Below are 13523 nucleotides of genomic sequence, written 5' to 3'. Positions count from 1 at the left end.
AAGATGATGAGATCCATACGCAAAACCAAGGGGCAGACGGGGGTCCCGGTCGCCCGGGCCGGGCTGGGAATTCTGGCCATTTCCATCATCCTGTTCGCTTATTACCAAGGCAAACTGTACACCGGTCCCGCCGTCATCGTCTACCCTTCTGCCGTGGGCTTGGAGGGCTCCACCTTCCAACTGTACAAGGGGTTTCCATATCCAACGACCGCCGACGTTGTGGTCTCTGGTGTCTCCCATCATGCGGTGAGAGGCTTTTCTTGATGCTGAGATCTCATCGCATTTGTTCGAGCCAAAGCTAAGGGATCCGAGGCATACCTCATGCGTCACCCTGCATCCCGTACGACCTGGTTAGGTGGCCCCTCGAGACTGCGCGGCCAAATGCGAGACCACCCCCACGTGCACCTGGTTCCAGTACTGCGCCTCCACCGATCGGTGCTCGCCACGCTCAGCGAGTGGGGAGGTGGGCAGAGAGGGGAAGGGTTGTCGTGAGGCTGGGGTGGGGATTGCCACGGCTATGCCGGCTGCTGCAGGGGGGTTTGAAAAGCCCAGCCCCATCTTGCACCTTCACCCTCTTTAAACTGCCGCAGTGCTGGCTGATGGCAGGCAACACCGACAAACTTCCACGAAAACGCTTCAAAGGTCTGTGTGTCACGGGGCGCGGGCCTTGATACCGCTGGGACGTGCCGGTGACTACGTTGGGTCCTGGAGGACGGTGTGATCTGAGAACCCCCGCACACTCTGGGCACCCTGCAGAGGACGGGTGGCTGAACGGGATCGCCATCTCCACCAAGCAGCACACGGAGACGCCCAAGGCAAAGGCTGCCTCAGCGAACTCCGACACCAAGACCAAGGCGGAGACGAGCAGTGGCGGTGCCGCCAAGGCAGCGGAGGTGGTGCAGTCCTCGGAAGCAGCCAGGAGCGACGCTGCGGCGGGTGCGGGTGCCACTGCCAAGCCCGAGGAGGTCGCGGCGGGTGCGGGGGTGAGGCCTGGCGAGACCGCAGCGCCCCCCGTCAAGCCTGCCGAGGCCGCGGGCGGCACCGAGGCGCAGCAGGGGTCTTCGGCGGCCGATGTCACCAGCCCTGCGACGCCGGCCGCAGCCACCGACCCCGCGGCCGCCGACGTCGGCGTGCGGCCCGAGAAGGTGCCGGAGAACACCATGGCGCAGGAGCAGCCCGCGGCCGGCGAGGCGGCGGGCCCCATCGCCAACCAGTCGATCATCATGCCCGAGTACGAGGCGCTGCGCAACAACGCCACCCTCCCCCTGGTCTTCCTGGACGTCGCGATCAAGGGCGCGCCCATCGGCCGCATGGAGATCGTGCTCTTCAGCGACGTTGCCCCGCGCCACGCCGAGAACATGAGGTGAGCAGGGTCCGGCGGGCGGTGCCAAGAGAGGCCGAGTGTCCAGCCATTGGTGGTCCAGCGCCCTCCCCGTCATGTGCCTGTCATGTCTGAGACCGCACGCTGCCTCCCCGCATCTCCACCATGCCCAGGCTGCTTTGCTCGGGGGAGAAGGGGGCCGTGCCCAAGCCACGCGAAGACGGGCACAAGGTGTACCACCTGAAGGTGCGCGCGCTGTGCTCTGCGGGACATGCCGGGGCTTGTATATCTTGACCCTGATCAGGGTCGATGCCGCTGCCGCCGGCACCCGGGACCGCTGCGACCCTGCATGCTGTGCAGTGGCGCAGCGGCAGCAGGCTCTGCTCGCTGCCCATTTGCCGCTGCCAAGCCACTTCATGGATGCTCCTCTCTCCCCCCTCCCACCACTGCTCGCCCGCACCATCACACAGGGCGGGACGTTCTACCGCATCGTCAAGGGCTGGATCAACCAGGGCGGCGCAAATGTAGAGTCGGCCTTCGGGGGCACCTTTGCGGACGACCCCGGCGGCCTGGCGCTCAAGCATGATCACAAGGTGCAGGAGGGTGGTGCCTGGCATGTTAAAGGGAGGTGGGGAAAGCTCCATGGGGTACACTGTGCAGGAGCTTGTGTATGGTAACCGCTGGTCGAGGTGGCCGTGATAACCTCAGACCGCGCGCAGGGCTTATACTACGACCAGCCTATCGTCCAGCATGACAACCTTTCCGGATTCTTCCCCTCCAACAAGAGCCCTCCCCCAACTCCTCCCCCCCTCTTTTGCAGGGCCTGCTGAGCTCCGCCAACATGGGTCCCAACACCAACGAGGGCCACTTCTCCATCATGATGGGCCCCTCTCCCCACCTGAACGGCGGGTACACCATCTTTGGCCAGGTGGTGGCGGGCTGGGAGGTGAGCGAGGCCATCAACGCCGTGTCCCATGGCCAGCCAGAGGACACAGCGCACGGCGACGCCGGCGTCGTGATCGTGGACGCGGGGCAGCTGCGCAAGGGGACCATCGTGCCCGACCTGCGCCTCGGCCTGCCTGCCAACGCCACGGGGTACAATTACTAATTGCCGGAGCACTGAGGACCTTGGAGGGCGGGGGAAGAGTTGACGGTTGGGGAGGGTAGGGAAAGCTAGAGAGAAAGAGGCTGGGGGGTATGGGAGGGTCCATAAGGGTAGCTTGACAGCCAAAGCACTCAGGTTGAAGCGCTACCGTCACTCCTCGGCGGCCAGGCCGAGCTCGAGGCGCCGGCTGGCCCGGCCTCGCCGCACCGCGGCCTGCAGCGCCCCGACCAGCCTGCCCTCCAGCTCAGCCTCCCGACAGCCCCCGAACAGGGCGCAGGCGTGGGCCAGCAGGCCGCCGCCGCCCTCGCCCTGACGCGCGAGGTCCACGAGGGCGCCGGCCAGGCAGGGCAGCGCCCGCGCCAGCGACTGCTCACGCCGCGAGCGCAGCCGGGCTGGATCCGCCGCCTTGAGCTCCAGCAGGGCGCTCGTCGTTGCCGCGCGCATCAGCATCGCCTGGAGGGAGTGGGTGAGGGGAGGTTTTCTTGGGGGGGGGGGGGACTTCCCTGCGCTGCTGCGTCTAGCGGGCCAGAATCGGCGGAGTCATACAGTCTTTGAGGTCTCACCCAGGGACTCGCAGCATATCAACACAATCAAGGCGCCGGCCCACGCAACGACAGGCGCGGCGCCGACCTGAGCCCTCGGCGCAAGAGGCTTGGGGGTTTGGCCCGCTGTCGGGGCGGGTGCCAGGTGCAGGACGACAACGCAGCTGCGGAGCGGGCCTGGCATCCCCGTCTCGTCGTGCAGGGTCGGCACCGGCCCTGAGGCATCATGCCGTAGCCCAAACTCTGCCCAGTCCAGACCGGCGAGGGCGTCGTGCGCGGCCTGGCTGGGGTCGGTCGCCTCGTGCTCCAGGTAGGCATGGATGTCCACCCTGGCAGCTGGGCCGGCCTGCTGCCCGGTGGGGCCTGCGCCGTGCCTGAGGACCACGCCCGCATAGGCGTGCCACCGTGCGGCTCGGGAGGCAGCGTGGCCGATGCCAATCCCGGGGGGCGCAGTCTGGGTGGCGGGGCTGGTGGTCGAAAGAGAGGCCCATTGAGTGAGACCTGTTGATGGTGAAACAGGTGACGGCGTGAGGGCGTGGATGGTGGCTAGACTTCTTGGTGGTTGCGCTCCCACCTGTTGGCCAAGTGGTCGAGCAATGCACCACATCCAACAGCAATCTCTAGATGTTTGCCCAGCAAGATGATGGAATCCACATCGAGGTATGCCCGTGTGCTCCCAGGCATTGCCTGACCTGCACGAAGGGCCTCCTGGGCTGATGTCACATCCTTGTTTTCAAATGGCGACACCCATCTCCGTAGAGGTTCATCCGGTTGCTCAACAGAAAACTTGAACATCGCTCGCGGGGTGATCGCGGCTGTGAGCACCACATAGCCCTTCAGCCTCTGACTCAGGTCTTGAACGACTGGACAAGAGGGTGCACAGAGGGTGAGTGTGATGCAGGAATGCAGACCTCATGTCACCATGCTTGCAATGCCTTTCTAGGGGCAGGCCACCAAGGTACCTTGCCTGTCGAGGCGCCCAGCGATGCTCAGGCTGACATCTGTCCCAGAAAATGCCTGGTGTTTAGGTGCCAGCTCTGGTCCGATGGTTGGATACCATATTCCAGCTAATCTCTCTCTTTGAAAGGTGGCGATCACACTCTGGTTGCAAGCTGCTTGCACGGGGTGGGACTGGCAATGTTAAGGGTCCGACAGAACATATTGAGATGGCACACAGGCCCCCTTGTAATCAGCCCACACTCCAGAGTGAAAGCACGTACTCGTCGACCGGAGCTGCAATTTATAAGTCGATTGACTCCCATCCTCCAGAGCGGAGGTCAGACTGGCCATCAGATGCGTCATGGAGTCTGGGGCTTCTGGCATGCCCGGGCCGTCGTCCGCAACTGCGACATGGGGACAGCCGTCGAATGGGCAACTGACTGGGAGTCTAAGTTGATGCCTATGAGTCCGTAAAAACAATGCTCATCCATGTTACCTCGGAATACGGTGCAATCTGGATTGGTTGAGCATGTAACATCCACTCGAATCGTTCGTTGAGCCGGCCTCGGATCTCGGGAGCATGCTCGTGCCGCACCCCCCAGGATCCCACTCACTGCAGCGAAGACTGCCTTCCCATCGACATGTACGTCCATGATGAAGGGGTTGTGAAGTCGCAGGATGCTACTCGGGGTGTAAAAGGGGGAAGGCGTTGCTCGACATCAGGTTCATGAGAGTGTGTTCATTGTTAATCCCGCGCTCTCCGTTTCTATTATGGCCACTGATCAGAATCCCGGACTGCTGTCATGTCGCCTCCATAACGTACAGTTCGCCGACTTTGCAGCTTGAAGTATTCTGTATTACAAGACCACGGCGTCAGTATTATCATGACGGGGCAGAGGCCTGGAGATGAGGGCCCATCGATGCGTGCACCAGGTCAGGCCGCCTCACGCCTCGCCCCCCCTTCCCTAGGATGCAACCCCCCTCAGCAGCCCATGGGCCGGGGCGTGTACATCTCTGCCAGGTACAGGAGGTGGTCGGCGACGGAGGAGCACAGCCCCAGGTGGCACACCGAGTTGTGGCAGCGGATGTCCTCCCCAGTAGCATCGCAGATGCCCACCAGCGTGGCCGCCCCCGCCTGGTCCAGCACCCATACCTCGCGCGCCAGATGCCAGAAGCCCATGTAGGGCGGCGCCACGGAGGGTACTATGTCGCGGTTGTGCGTGAATCGCCAGTGCTCCGGCACCACGCGTTGGAGCCAGGCGGCGAACACCGCGTTGCCGACGCGCGGGCTGCCAAAGGTGGTCAGCCGCACGTCGTGCAGGCCGTGCAGCGCGCGCAGCTCCATGGCGCATATGGTGGCCAGCGCACCGCCCAGCGAGTGCCCCGTGGCGTGCACCGGGTGCGGGCCGTGGCGGCGCTGCAGCGCCGCTGCCGCGCGCGTCACCGAGCGGGACAGGGAGGAGCCGCTCCAGGAGGTGAGGAAGCCGCCGTGCACCAACGCATTGGCGGGCGCGCCGGGCGTAGTCAGGTTGAGGTCGGTGCGCCAGGTGCGCATGTTGGTCACCCTGGAGCGTGATGTAGAGGGGGGAGGGGAATTTGGGTGGTGACAGGAAAGAAATCTTGGGTGGTGAGGGTAGTGTGGACGGGGGTCGGGGTGGAGGCGACCCAATGTGGAAGCCTTGAAGCGGCTGGCTGGGAAAGTAGAACGCCCAGATGTGTGGCGCATCTTGACATGTCGGGGGAAAGGGGTCACAGACTCATCTGCGGGGTACAGGCAACAATTGCCCGATATCTCCCCCACATAATCCCCCCTCCCCCTCTCCCCCCCTCACCAGTTATAAATAGACCGGGAGTCGGTCCCGCGAAAGGCGATGACCGTGGCCTGCAGCGTGTTGCTCCAGCCCACAAACCCCAGCAGGTCCCAGGCCGCATCCCACGCCAGCGTCTCCAGCTCAAACTCCGGCCCGCTCGATTCATCATCCTCAGAGGAGGGGTCGCCGCAGCGGGTGCAGTTCCACGCCGCAATGTTGGAGGTGTTGCAGTACGACGCTGCCACGTACTCGGCGAGGCGGCGGGCCACCACCCAGTCCAGTCCCTCGCCCCTGCGCGCCGCCTGGTCGGCGTCCAGCATCCAGGCCTTGTCCTGGGGGACAAAGGGGGTTAGAGCGCTCATGTTATACGCGACATCCGGCCCACTGCTGGGGGCGCCGGGCCCGGGGCCGCCGCGTCGCGGTGGCCGACGTGCGCCAGAACTGCGCGCCGGCACCAGGCGCGGCTCGGCGTCCAGCTGGCGCGGACTCAGCTCCAGCTCCACGGGGCTGGCCAGGCTGCCGTCGGGCCACATCGGGTGCACCAGGGTGCGGCGGGGGGTGTCGTAGCCTGGCGGGTGCGGAGACCATAGCCAGCGTGGCCACCAGGAGGCGGGGGCATGCCAGGTCAGCGCATGGCCGGGTAGCCAATCCAGTGCGCCTGGCAGGACAGGGGTGTGTGGATGCTACAGTGAGAATGCAAGGGCTTAGGGGGGCAGTCCAAGGGTGGCCACCCCCAGAAGTCATAGCTCAGCTGTGGCACCAGTCGTTTCACAAAGCTGGTCTTCCTTGTAATCTGTTTCCCCATTTCCGACCGCAGCCTCCCTTGTCAGTAACTCCTTCCCCATCCGCACCGTGGCATCCCGGAGGTTTCACCCACACGGCACCAGCGAGGAGCAGGAGACAAGACAGCAGGGCACGCGGGCCGCGAAAGGATGTCATCGCGGTTCGCACATGACTAATTCTTCGGAGTTGCAGAGGCGTGGGTATGGGGAGGCCTGATGAGGAGTCGACGTTCGAACCTAGCGGGAGTGATCCAGACGTGGTCAGGCGATGGGCATTGCTGCTGTCGCGGGGCTTGGCAGCATGGGAGACACAACATTGAAGGTCAGAAGCTAACGGATCAGCTTGCGCCTTTGATCACCATACGGGACCTGGAGGGTTGTGGGAAAGGGGGATATTCCGAAAGCTGGCGTTGAGCGCGCATTGCATGTGTGGGGATAACATGAGTTGAAGTGTCCATCAGCTGGCTGGGTCCCCGCGACAGCATTACACCGACACATATTGTATCTCTCATAAAGCTATACGACCTGCAAAACTGGTCATCGGGAGGTGCCAACCGGCAACAGGGCACGATGTTTGGGTGGGGAGCCCCCCCTCCCGCGGCTAACGAGGTGGCCCAGCTGGCCGCAAAGTCGTCGTTGAAATCGAAGAAGAAGGGCGATAAGAAGGTCGGCAAGAAGCCGGCGGGTGATAATCCGCTGGTGCGCAAGATTAGGCCGACCGGGCGGCCCCTGCCCCCCCCCCACGAGCCCTTCCAGCCCGGGAAGTACGAGCATGAGGACCGCATGATGGTGGACTACGTCCGCTTCATGACGGCCGAGAATGTCTGGTATTACAGGTATGCGTTGGCTGGGCGGTCAATGTGGAGGGGCCGGTCCATGCGCAGAGCATGCCTCCTCCCTCGCTGGCAATGCTCACACTGTTACCCTCTCACACTCATTGCACGGACACAGGGACCGCATGAGCGTGCCACGTGGACCTTGCTCCCTCCCCGTCCTGCGCGAGGCCTGGGTGCATGGGGTGGTGGATGAGAACACGCTGGTGTGGGGCCAGGGCCTGGCGGACTGGCTTCCCATCCGCAATGTGCGGACACTGGTCCCCCAGATCCGCACCGTGGAAGGTAAGAGGTGGAGTGGGGGGGGTTATAGGGGGTCAAGGAGTGGGTGTGGGCTTATTATCTGGCATGGGAATGGATAATGAGCAACCGGAATGGATGAGACATTGAAAACATTTGGATGCCTGCCTGCTTCAAACCACTCCATTGCTGAGTCAATCAAGGGCAGATATCTTCTGTTCCCACTCACCCCAAACCCTCCCCCATACAACCACGTGCAGTACAACTAGGCACATGGTTCAAGAAGAACTTTGCCCTGCGGCCCGCCCTGGACCGCATGCGGAGGGCGAGGGTGGATGCACGGAGCCCCGCCAAGAGCACCCAGGTGGAGAACATGTACTGAGCTGGCGACGTCGGGATTGTCCCGGGAGCGTCTCGGCACCGAGCAGCGCACCATCGGTCGGCGCCGAGGCTCTAATTGCTCCTCCTCGCTACCAGTGCACCTTCCCTGGTCTCACGTGCATGTCCCTGTGCAGGGAGGCAGGGCCCTTCCCCCGCCCCATGCACTCCTGTACGGTGGTGCCGCGGTGGTCTCCCGACATGTCATCAGACGACCCCAGCACCCCCTCCCCCCTTGCTCCTCCTACTCGTTGCAATTCCACATTCAATCCTAGGTGGGGCCTCATGGCAGGCAGGCAGACTGGCATCCAGGCGGAGGGGGGGGCACACCAGGGCGCGCCACCCCCTTGCGCTACCGGCTGCGCACCTTCATCAGGTCATGGAACACGTCGGTGGGCACCTCCACCGACCCCAGCTGTCGCATCCGCTTTTTCCCCTCCTTCTGCTTCTCCAGCAGCTTGCGCTTGCGCGACACGTCCCCGCCGTAGCACTTGGCCAGCACGTTCTTGCGCAGCGCGCGGATGGTATCCCGAGCCACGACGCGCCCCCCCGCCGCCGCCTGCACGGCCACCTGGAACTGCTGCTGGGGCAGGGCCCCCGCCAGCGCCGCGCACAGTCGCCGCCCCAGCGGCTCCGCGCGGTCGCGGTGCACGATGCGCGCCAGCGCATCCACGGGCTCGCCGTTGAGCAGGATGTCCAGGCGCTGCATGGGCGCGCGCCGCGGTTCGCCCTCCTCATAGTCCAGGCTGGCGTAGCCGGAGGACGCCGACTTGAGCTCGTCGTAGAAATCGCCGCCCAGCTCTGCCAGCGGCAGCGTGTACCTTTCAAGACAGGGAGGAAGGGGGAGTTTTTTGGTGGTGGGCGAGGGGGGGGGGCAATTTGATGTGTGTATAGAGGAGGGGTCGTGACGTGGGGTGCAGGCAGGTTCGGAAGGGAGCCTTTGGGAAGCGGCTAGGTGTTGAGCATCAGTGGCGAGGCGTGCAGTGGGGGCAGGAGATGGATGGCTCCCATGCAGCAAGGATGCTAGCAAAAGGCCGCCACCTCAGCTGCAAGGTATCACAGGTCCCCCCCTGCTCTGCGCACTGTCCCCGGCCCCCTTTTTATACCCCATCCATTCCCCCCTCGCCTCACTTGAGCATGGTGCGCCCGGGGTCGAGGACCACGTGGTCGAGCAGCTCCCCCCGCGCGGCGGTGCACAGCTGCATCAGCGCCCCCACGTACTCCTCCGGGGTCACGACCGTGGCTCGCACAGTGGGCTCCCACACCGCCTCCACCCGTACGTCGGTGGGGAAGTCGGCGGGGTTGCTCAGCTCGATGCTCTCGCCCCCTTGCAGCACCTATGGTTGGGTTTGGGGAGATCGTTGAGTTGGGTCGAGGATGCCTTTGCTCGACCAGGGCAGAGGGAGTCACCCAGGAGCCGTTGCCCTGAACAGATATGGGCCCAAAGTTGGCCCCTCCACAGCAACACCACATCCACCCCCCCCCCTACCCTCTCAGAACCTTCCCCCCACCCACCCAAAAGACAAGGAACGCATCCAAACCCCCAGAACGCACCACCCGACAGGGCACGGTGGGGGCAGTGACCAGCACGTCGGCGCCATGCTCCTGCTCTAGGCGCTGCCGGAAGACGTCCAGGTGGAGCAGGCCCAGGAAGCCGCAGCGGAAGCCCGCGCCCAGGGCGTTGGAGTTCTCGCGGCGCACCGCCACGCTGGCGTCGGTCAGCGCCAGGCGGGCCATCGCTGCGGCCAGGCGCTCGTGCCCGTCGGCGGAGACGGGGAAGATGCCGGCGAACACCATGCTCTGTGCGGGCTTGAAGCCAGGGAAAGCCGGCACGGGCGCGCGTGCGGCGTGCCAGGTGTCGCCCACCCGCGCCTGACGCGTGTCCTTCATCCCTGCCAGCACGTACCCGACCTGCCCCGCGCGCAGGCTGGGCGTGGGCACCGGCTCCGGCGCCAGCAGGCCCACCTCCACCACGTCGTAGCTCTGGCCGGCCGCCGCGGCTGTGACGCGGTCGCCGCGCCCCACGGCGCCGTCGGCCACCGCCAGCAGGCACACCACGCCGCGGTACTCGTCGTGGTAGGCGTCAAACAGCAGCGCGCGCAGCGGGGCGGCCAGGTCGCCGCGCGGGGGGGGGACGCGCTCGACCACGGCGGGGAGCACCCGGTCCAGCCCCGCCCCGGTCTTGGCCGAGATTGCCAGCACCGCGGCAGGGTCCAGGTCAAAGGCCTCCGCCAGCTGGGCGGTGACCCGCGCCGGCTCCGCCCCGGGGTGGTCGATCTTGTTCAGCACGGGGATGATGGCCAGGTCCTGCTCAAAGGCCAGCCAGAAGTTGGCCACCGTCTGGGCCTGAAGGTGTGGCGGTCGGTCAGGAGGGGACGGTGCAGGGAAGAGAGGGGTTTGGCGGGGTGCTGATGAATGGCGCCGCCCTGGAGCAGGACCAACAGGATCGCCGTCTGGCAACCCACCCGCCCTCCAGCCAGTCACCCCGGGTCACCCAGCACACGCGCGCGCACCTGCACGCCCTGGCTGGCGTCCACCAGCAAGATGGCGCCCTGGCAGGCCGCCAGGGAGCGCGAGACCTCGTACGAGAAATCGACGTGGCCCGGGGTGTCGATCAGGTTCAGCAGGTACTGCTCGCCCTCGTGTTTGAACACCAGACTCGCCGTCTGGGCCTTGACCGTGATGCCCCGCTCCTTCTCCACCTGATGTGGGCAGGGGTACAAGTGGGAGGCAGACGAGGTGAGTGGAGTGGGCCGGAAAGCCGCTGCAGATGAGCGGATACTCCAGCACACACCACAGTCGGCAGCGCTGCGGGGTGCAGAGGTGACGGCCGTGCCGCAGGCCTCCCACACTACCCCCCAACCACCCACACGCTCCTCACCTGGAGCTTGTCGAGGTACTGCTTGGCGCCGGGGTTGATGGCCCCCGTCAGCTCCAGCAGGCGGTCTGCCAGGGTGGACTTGCCGTGGTCCACGTGCGCGATGATGGAGAAGTTCCTGATGTGGGAGGGTGGGAAGTCCTCCACAGAGTGGCCCCCCGCCAGGAAGCCACGGGGAGAGGCCTCGCCCTGGGGAGCCTCCCTCTCAGGAGCCTCGGCCTCGGTGCTGGTGCAGCGGGCCGGGTGCGGAGGCTGGCGCCAGCTCCATGCCGGCAGCACTGGCCATGCACAGGCCAGACTTGCCGACGACACCACGGGGGAGTCTGCGCGCAGCCATGCGCCTGCAGACCTGATCAGGCCCTGCATACCGCGTGCAGGTGCGATTGAGGATGCGGAACGGCTGACACCGTCGCCGACCTAGCAATCCTCCGGGGTCTGAGTGTCTGGCATGTCGCCACTCCCTGACGGGACTCAGGCAATGCTTGAAGCTGCCCTGAGCGGTCGCTTCAGGGAATCAATATACAGATAATATCATGATTTACGCCAATCCTCAAGCAAGGGCGTATGGTAGTGTAGTGAGGAGATGCTCTTGCACGTTGTCGTATCAGCAGGCTGTGTGAAGCCGAATCTATACAGGTCAATATTTAAGGAAACTTCCGCAGATCTATAGTTGATTAATCAAGTGCTTGCCAAGTGTGCAATGGAGATGTCAGCCAGTCTCGGCCAAACGTACGATGAGGGAAAGGGAGGTCGGAACTCCCCTTCCATTCTATATTCTGCGTTATTGGCATTGTTCAACATCTGAAGTACGAAGTCGTGCAAACCCGGGTTCAATTCCCGGAAGTGACATTAAAAAACAGTCACTTTCGTCTAGTGGCTAGGACGGCACGTTGTGGTATCATTGCCTTTTTGCTTTGTGAATGGGTTTCTTTTGGTCGTAAAAGCTTCCTGCTTTTACAGCGGAGGATGCATGCCAGAAAACAGGTGTGCCTGGGCGCCCTGATCTACAGGTCTTCCAATTTACCGCGATCCCTTTGAATTCAAAAGGGGAGTGAGGGGGCAAAGCAGACACATGGATACATGTCTGTGGCAGCTGAGTCTTGGAGGCTGACACTATATGTCTTGTGCCGGAGACGCAGCGACAGGGGGCGTCCATGTGAAAAACACAGTAACACTTTGAAAGGTGCTGGCCTGTGGCACGCCTTCCTCGCTCACATGCTGACTGCCGCGGGCGGGTCCAGGAACTCAAAGTAGGTGGTGTAGTGCTCGTCGATGATCTGGCCAATGGGGACGAGGAGGTACTGCGAGTCCAGGCCCTTCAGCACCCTAGACCCCAGAGGGTATTGGGGCGCTGCGGGCGCCAGCAGGTGGATGCTGGGGGACGCGCCGGCTTTGTCCCCGGCCGACGCGCCCAGCAGGCACAGGTTTCCAGGCTCACTGCAGGCGGCGACGGTGAACACAGAGGGCGAAACTCCGGCGCCGGCGCCTGCCACCACGGTCAGGCTGCCGTCGTGCTGCTGACGCAGGCGCTGCCCCGGATGACCCATGGGCTCCAGGCTCACACACCTGCCCGGGGTCAAGAGGGGCCCGCCCTCCACGCCCTGGCTGCCGTCGCTGCACGCCCCATCAGCACCAGGAACCAGGCGGAAGGTGGCATCCATGGCCGCGGCGCGAGAGGGGGACTGCGGGTGCGGGACCGCCAGCAGCGTGGCGTTGGCCGCGTGGCGGGTGAGGAGGATGGGACCCTCATTCTGCGTACCGCGCTCCAGGGTGAAAGGCCTGAGGGACACCAGGTCGGCGCTGGACGGCATGCTCAGCAGGGTGTCGATGGATCTCGGGTCGGCGGTGATGTTGCGTTTGCCATCCGTGACACCTGATGCGGATCGTCGGAGGGTGCAGAGGAGGATGAAGATATGAAGGGGGGCGGGGTCCGCGTGAGACTCGGCGGGGCGTGCAAGTGATTGATAGCATCAATAGATCATGGGCTTAGGATGAAATGCACTTTGTATGGTCTACGAACCCAATCCTGCCGGATGCATCCACCCACCTGATCAATCAAGCGTTTGGGCACCGGACACGTAGGTTGTACCTGCCCCAACAACCACCGCTTAGCCCTGCTCACCTGCCATGACCCAGGGCCCAACCAAGACGGCCTTGAGGCGGGAGTTCTCCGGGCGCTGGTCATTGATGCTCTCCACACGTGACTTGAAGGGGAAGAACGACTCGACTGTAGGGTGGGCGGATGGGATTGGGAGGGGTGCCGTAGTTTGAAATTTGTTTGGGCCTGGTTGGGACACGTGCAGAGCCTCGCAGAGGAGATTCAATCACATGCTGCAAGGCACGAGCTCATAGTGACGACCTGAGAGCCCACCAAGCCCTCCTCCCCACGCCCTCCACTCACCCACGTCGCCACTCTTCCATTCGGGGCCCAGGTCACAGTAAAAGGCCTGGGCACCGGAGTCCGCGACACCTTCCACTGGGGCCGGCGGCACGCAGCTCGCATTCCTGCCATCCACCTTGACCAGCGCGGCAGTCGGGTCGGTCCAGGCGGGGATGCGCCACTTGAGCACAAAGTGCGCGGTGCCGGCCTCATCGGCGGTCGTGATGACGAGGCGGGCGCGAGCCGCCGACTCTGGCCCATACATGTCTGCAGGGGGCGGAGAGGTGGCAGATCAGAGCGGTGGGGTGGATGTG

General features: G+C 64.2%; 6 protein-coding genes across 6 annotated transcripts; 2 read left to right on the top strand and 4 right to left on the bottom strand.

The window, feature by feature from the left end:
- Positions 1-3: 3 nt before the first annotated feature.
- Positions 4-2429, top strand: F751_4241 (Peptidyl-prolyl cis-trans isomerase D; the record flags this gene model as incomplete). The annotated part of the gene is made up of 6 exons (XM_011397151.1): positions 4-229; positions 757-1145; positions 1215-1363; positions 1495-1567; positions 1792-1914; positions 2142-2429. 6 exons carry the CDS (start codon positions 4-6, stop codon positions 2427-2429), a joined length of 1248 nt encoding a protein of 415 aa, XP_011395453.1.
- A 147-nt stretch (positions 2430-2576) lies between these two features.
- Positions 2577-3763, bottom strand: F751_4240 (hypothetical protein; the record flags this gene model as incomplete). Its single annotated transcript, XM_011397150.1, has 3 exons — positions 2577-2879; positions 3180-3469; positions 3661-3763. 3 exons carry the CDS (start codon positions 3761-3763, stop codon positions 2577-2579), a joined length of 696 nt encoding a protein of 231 aa, XP_011395452.1.
- Positions 3764-4889: 1126 nt separating this feature from the next.
- Positions 4890-6251, bottom strand: F751_4239 (Lipase; the record flags this gene model as incomplete). The annotated part of the gene is made up of 3 exons (XM_011397149.1): positions 4890-5472; positions 5740-6050; positions 6174-6251. 3 exons carry the CDS (start codon positions 6249-6251, stop codon positions 4890-4892), a joined length of 972 nt encoding a protein of 323 aa, XP_011395451.1.
- Positions 6252-7070: 819 nt separating this feature from the next.
- F751_4238 (hypothetical protein) lies at positions 7071-7955 on the top strand (the record flags this gene model as incomplete). The annotated part of the gene is made up of 3 exons (XM_011397148.1): positions 7071-7336; positions 7452-7618; positions 7834-7955. The coding sequence occupies 3 exons, from the start codon at positions 7071-7073 to the stop codon at positions 7953-7955; spliced, it is 555 nt and encodes a 184-aa protein (XP_011395450.1).
- A 348-nt stretch (positions 7956-8303) lies between these two features.
- F751_4237 (Translation factor GUF1-like protein, mitochondrial) lies at positions 8304-11195 on the bottom strand (the record flags this gene model as incomplete). Its single annotated transcript, XM_011397147.1, has 5 exons — positions 8304-8772; positions 9083-9288; positions 9506-10297; positions 10465-10653; positions 10833-11195. The coding sequence occupies 5 exons, from the start codon at positions 11193-11195 to the stop codon at positions 8304-8306; spliced, it is 2019 nt and encodes a 672-aa protein (XP_011395449.1).
- An 845-nt stretch (positions 11196-12040) lies between these two features.
- On the bottom strand, positions 12041-13474 carry F751_4236 (hypothetical protein; the record flags this gene model as incomplete). Its single annotated transcript, XM_011397146.1, has 3 exons — positions 12041-12702; positions 12952-13056; positions 13231-13474. 3 exons carry the CDS (start codon positions 13472-13474, stop codon positions 12041-12043), a joined length of 1011 nt encoding a protein of 336 aa, XP_011395448.1.
- Positions 13475-13523: the final 49 nt, after the last annotated feature.

Source organism: Auxenochlorella protothecoides (genome assembly GCF_000733215.1).
Source record: "Auxenochlorella protothecoides strain 0710 unplaced genomic scaffold scaffold5, whole genome shotgun sequence".
NCBI classification, from domain to species: Eukaryota; Viridiplantae; Chlorophyta; class Trebouxiophyceae; order Chlorellales; family Chlorellaceae; genus Auxenochlorella; species Auxenochlorella protothecoides.
This window is presented reverse-complemented; position numbering and strand designations above follow the sequence as displayed.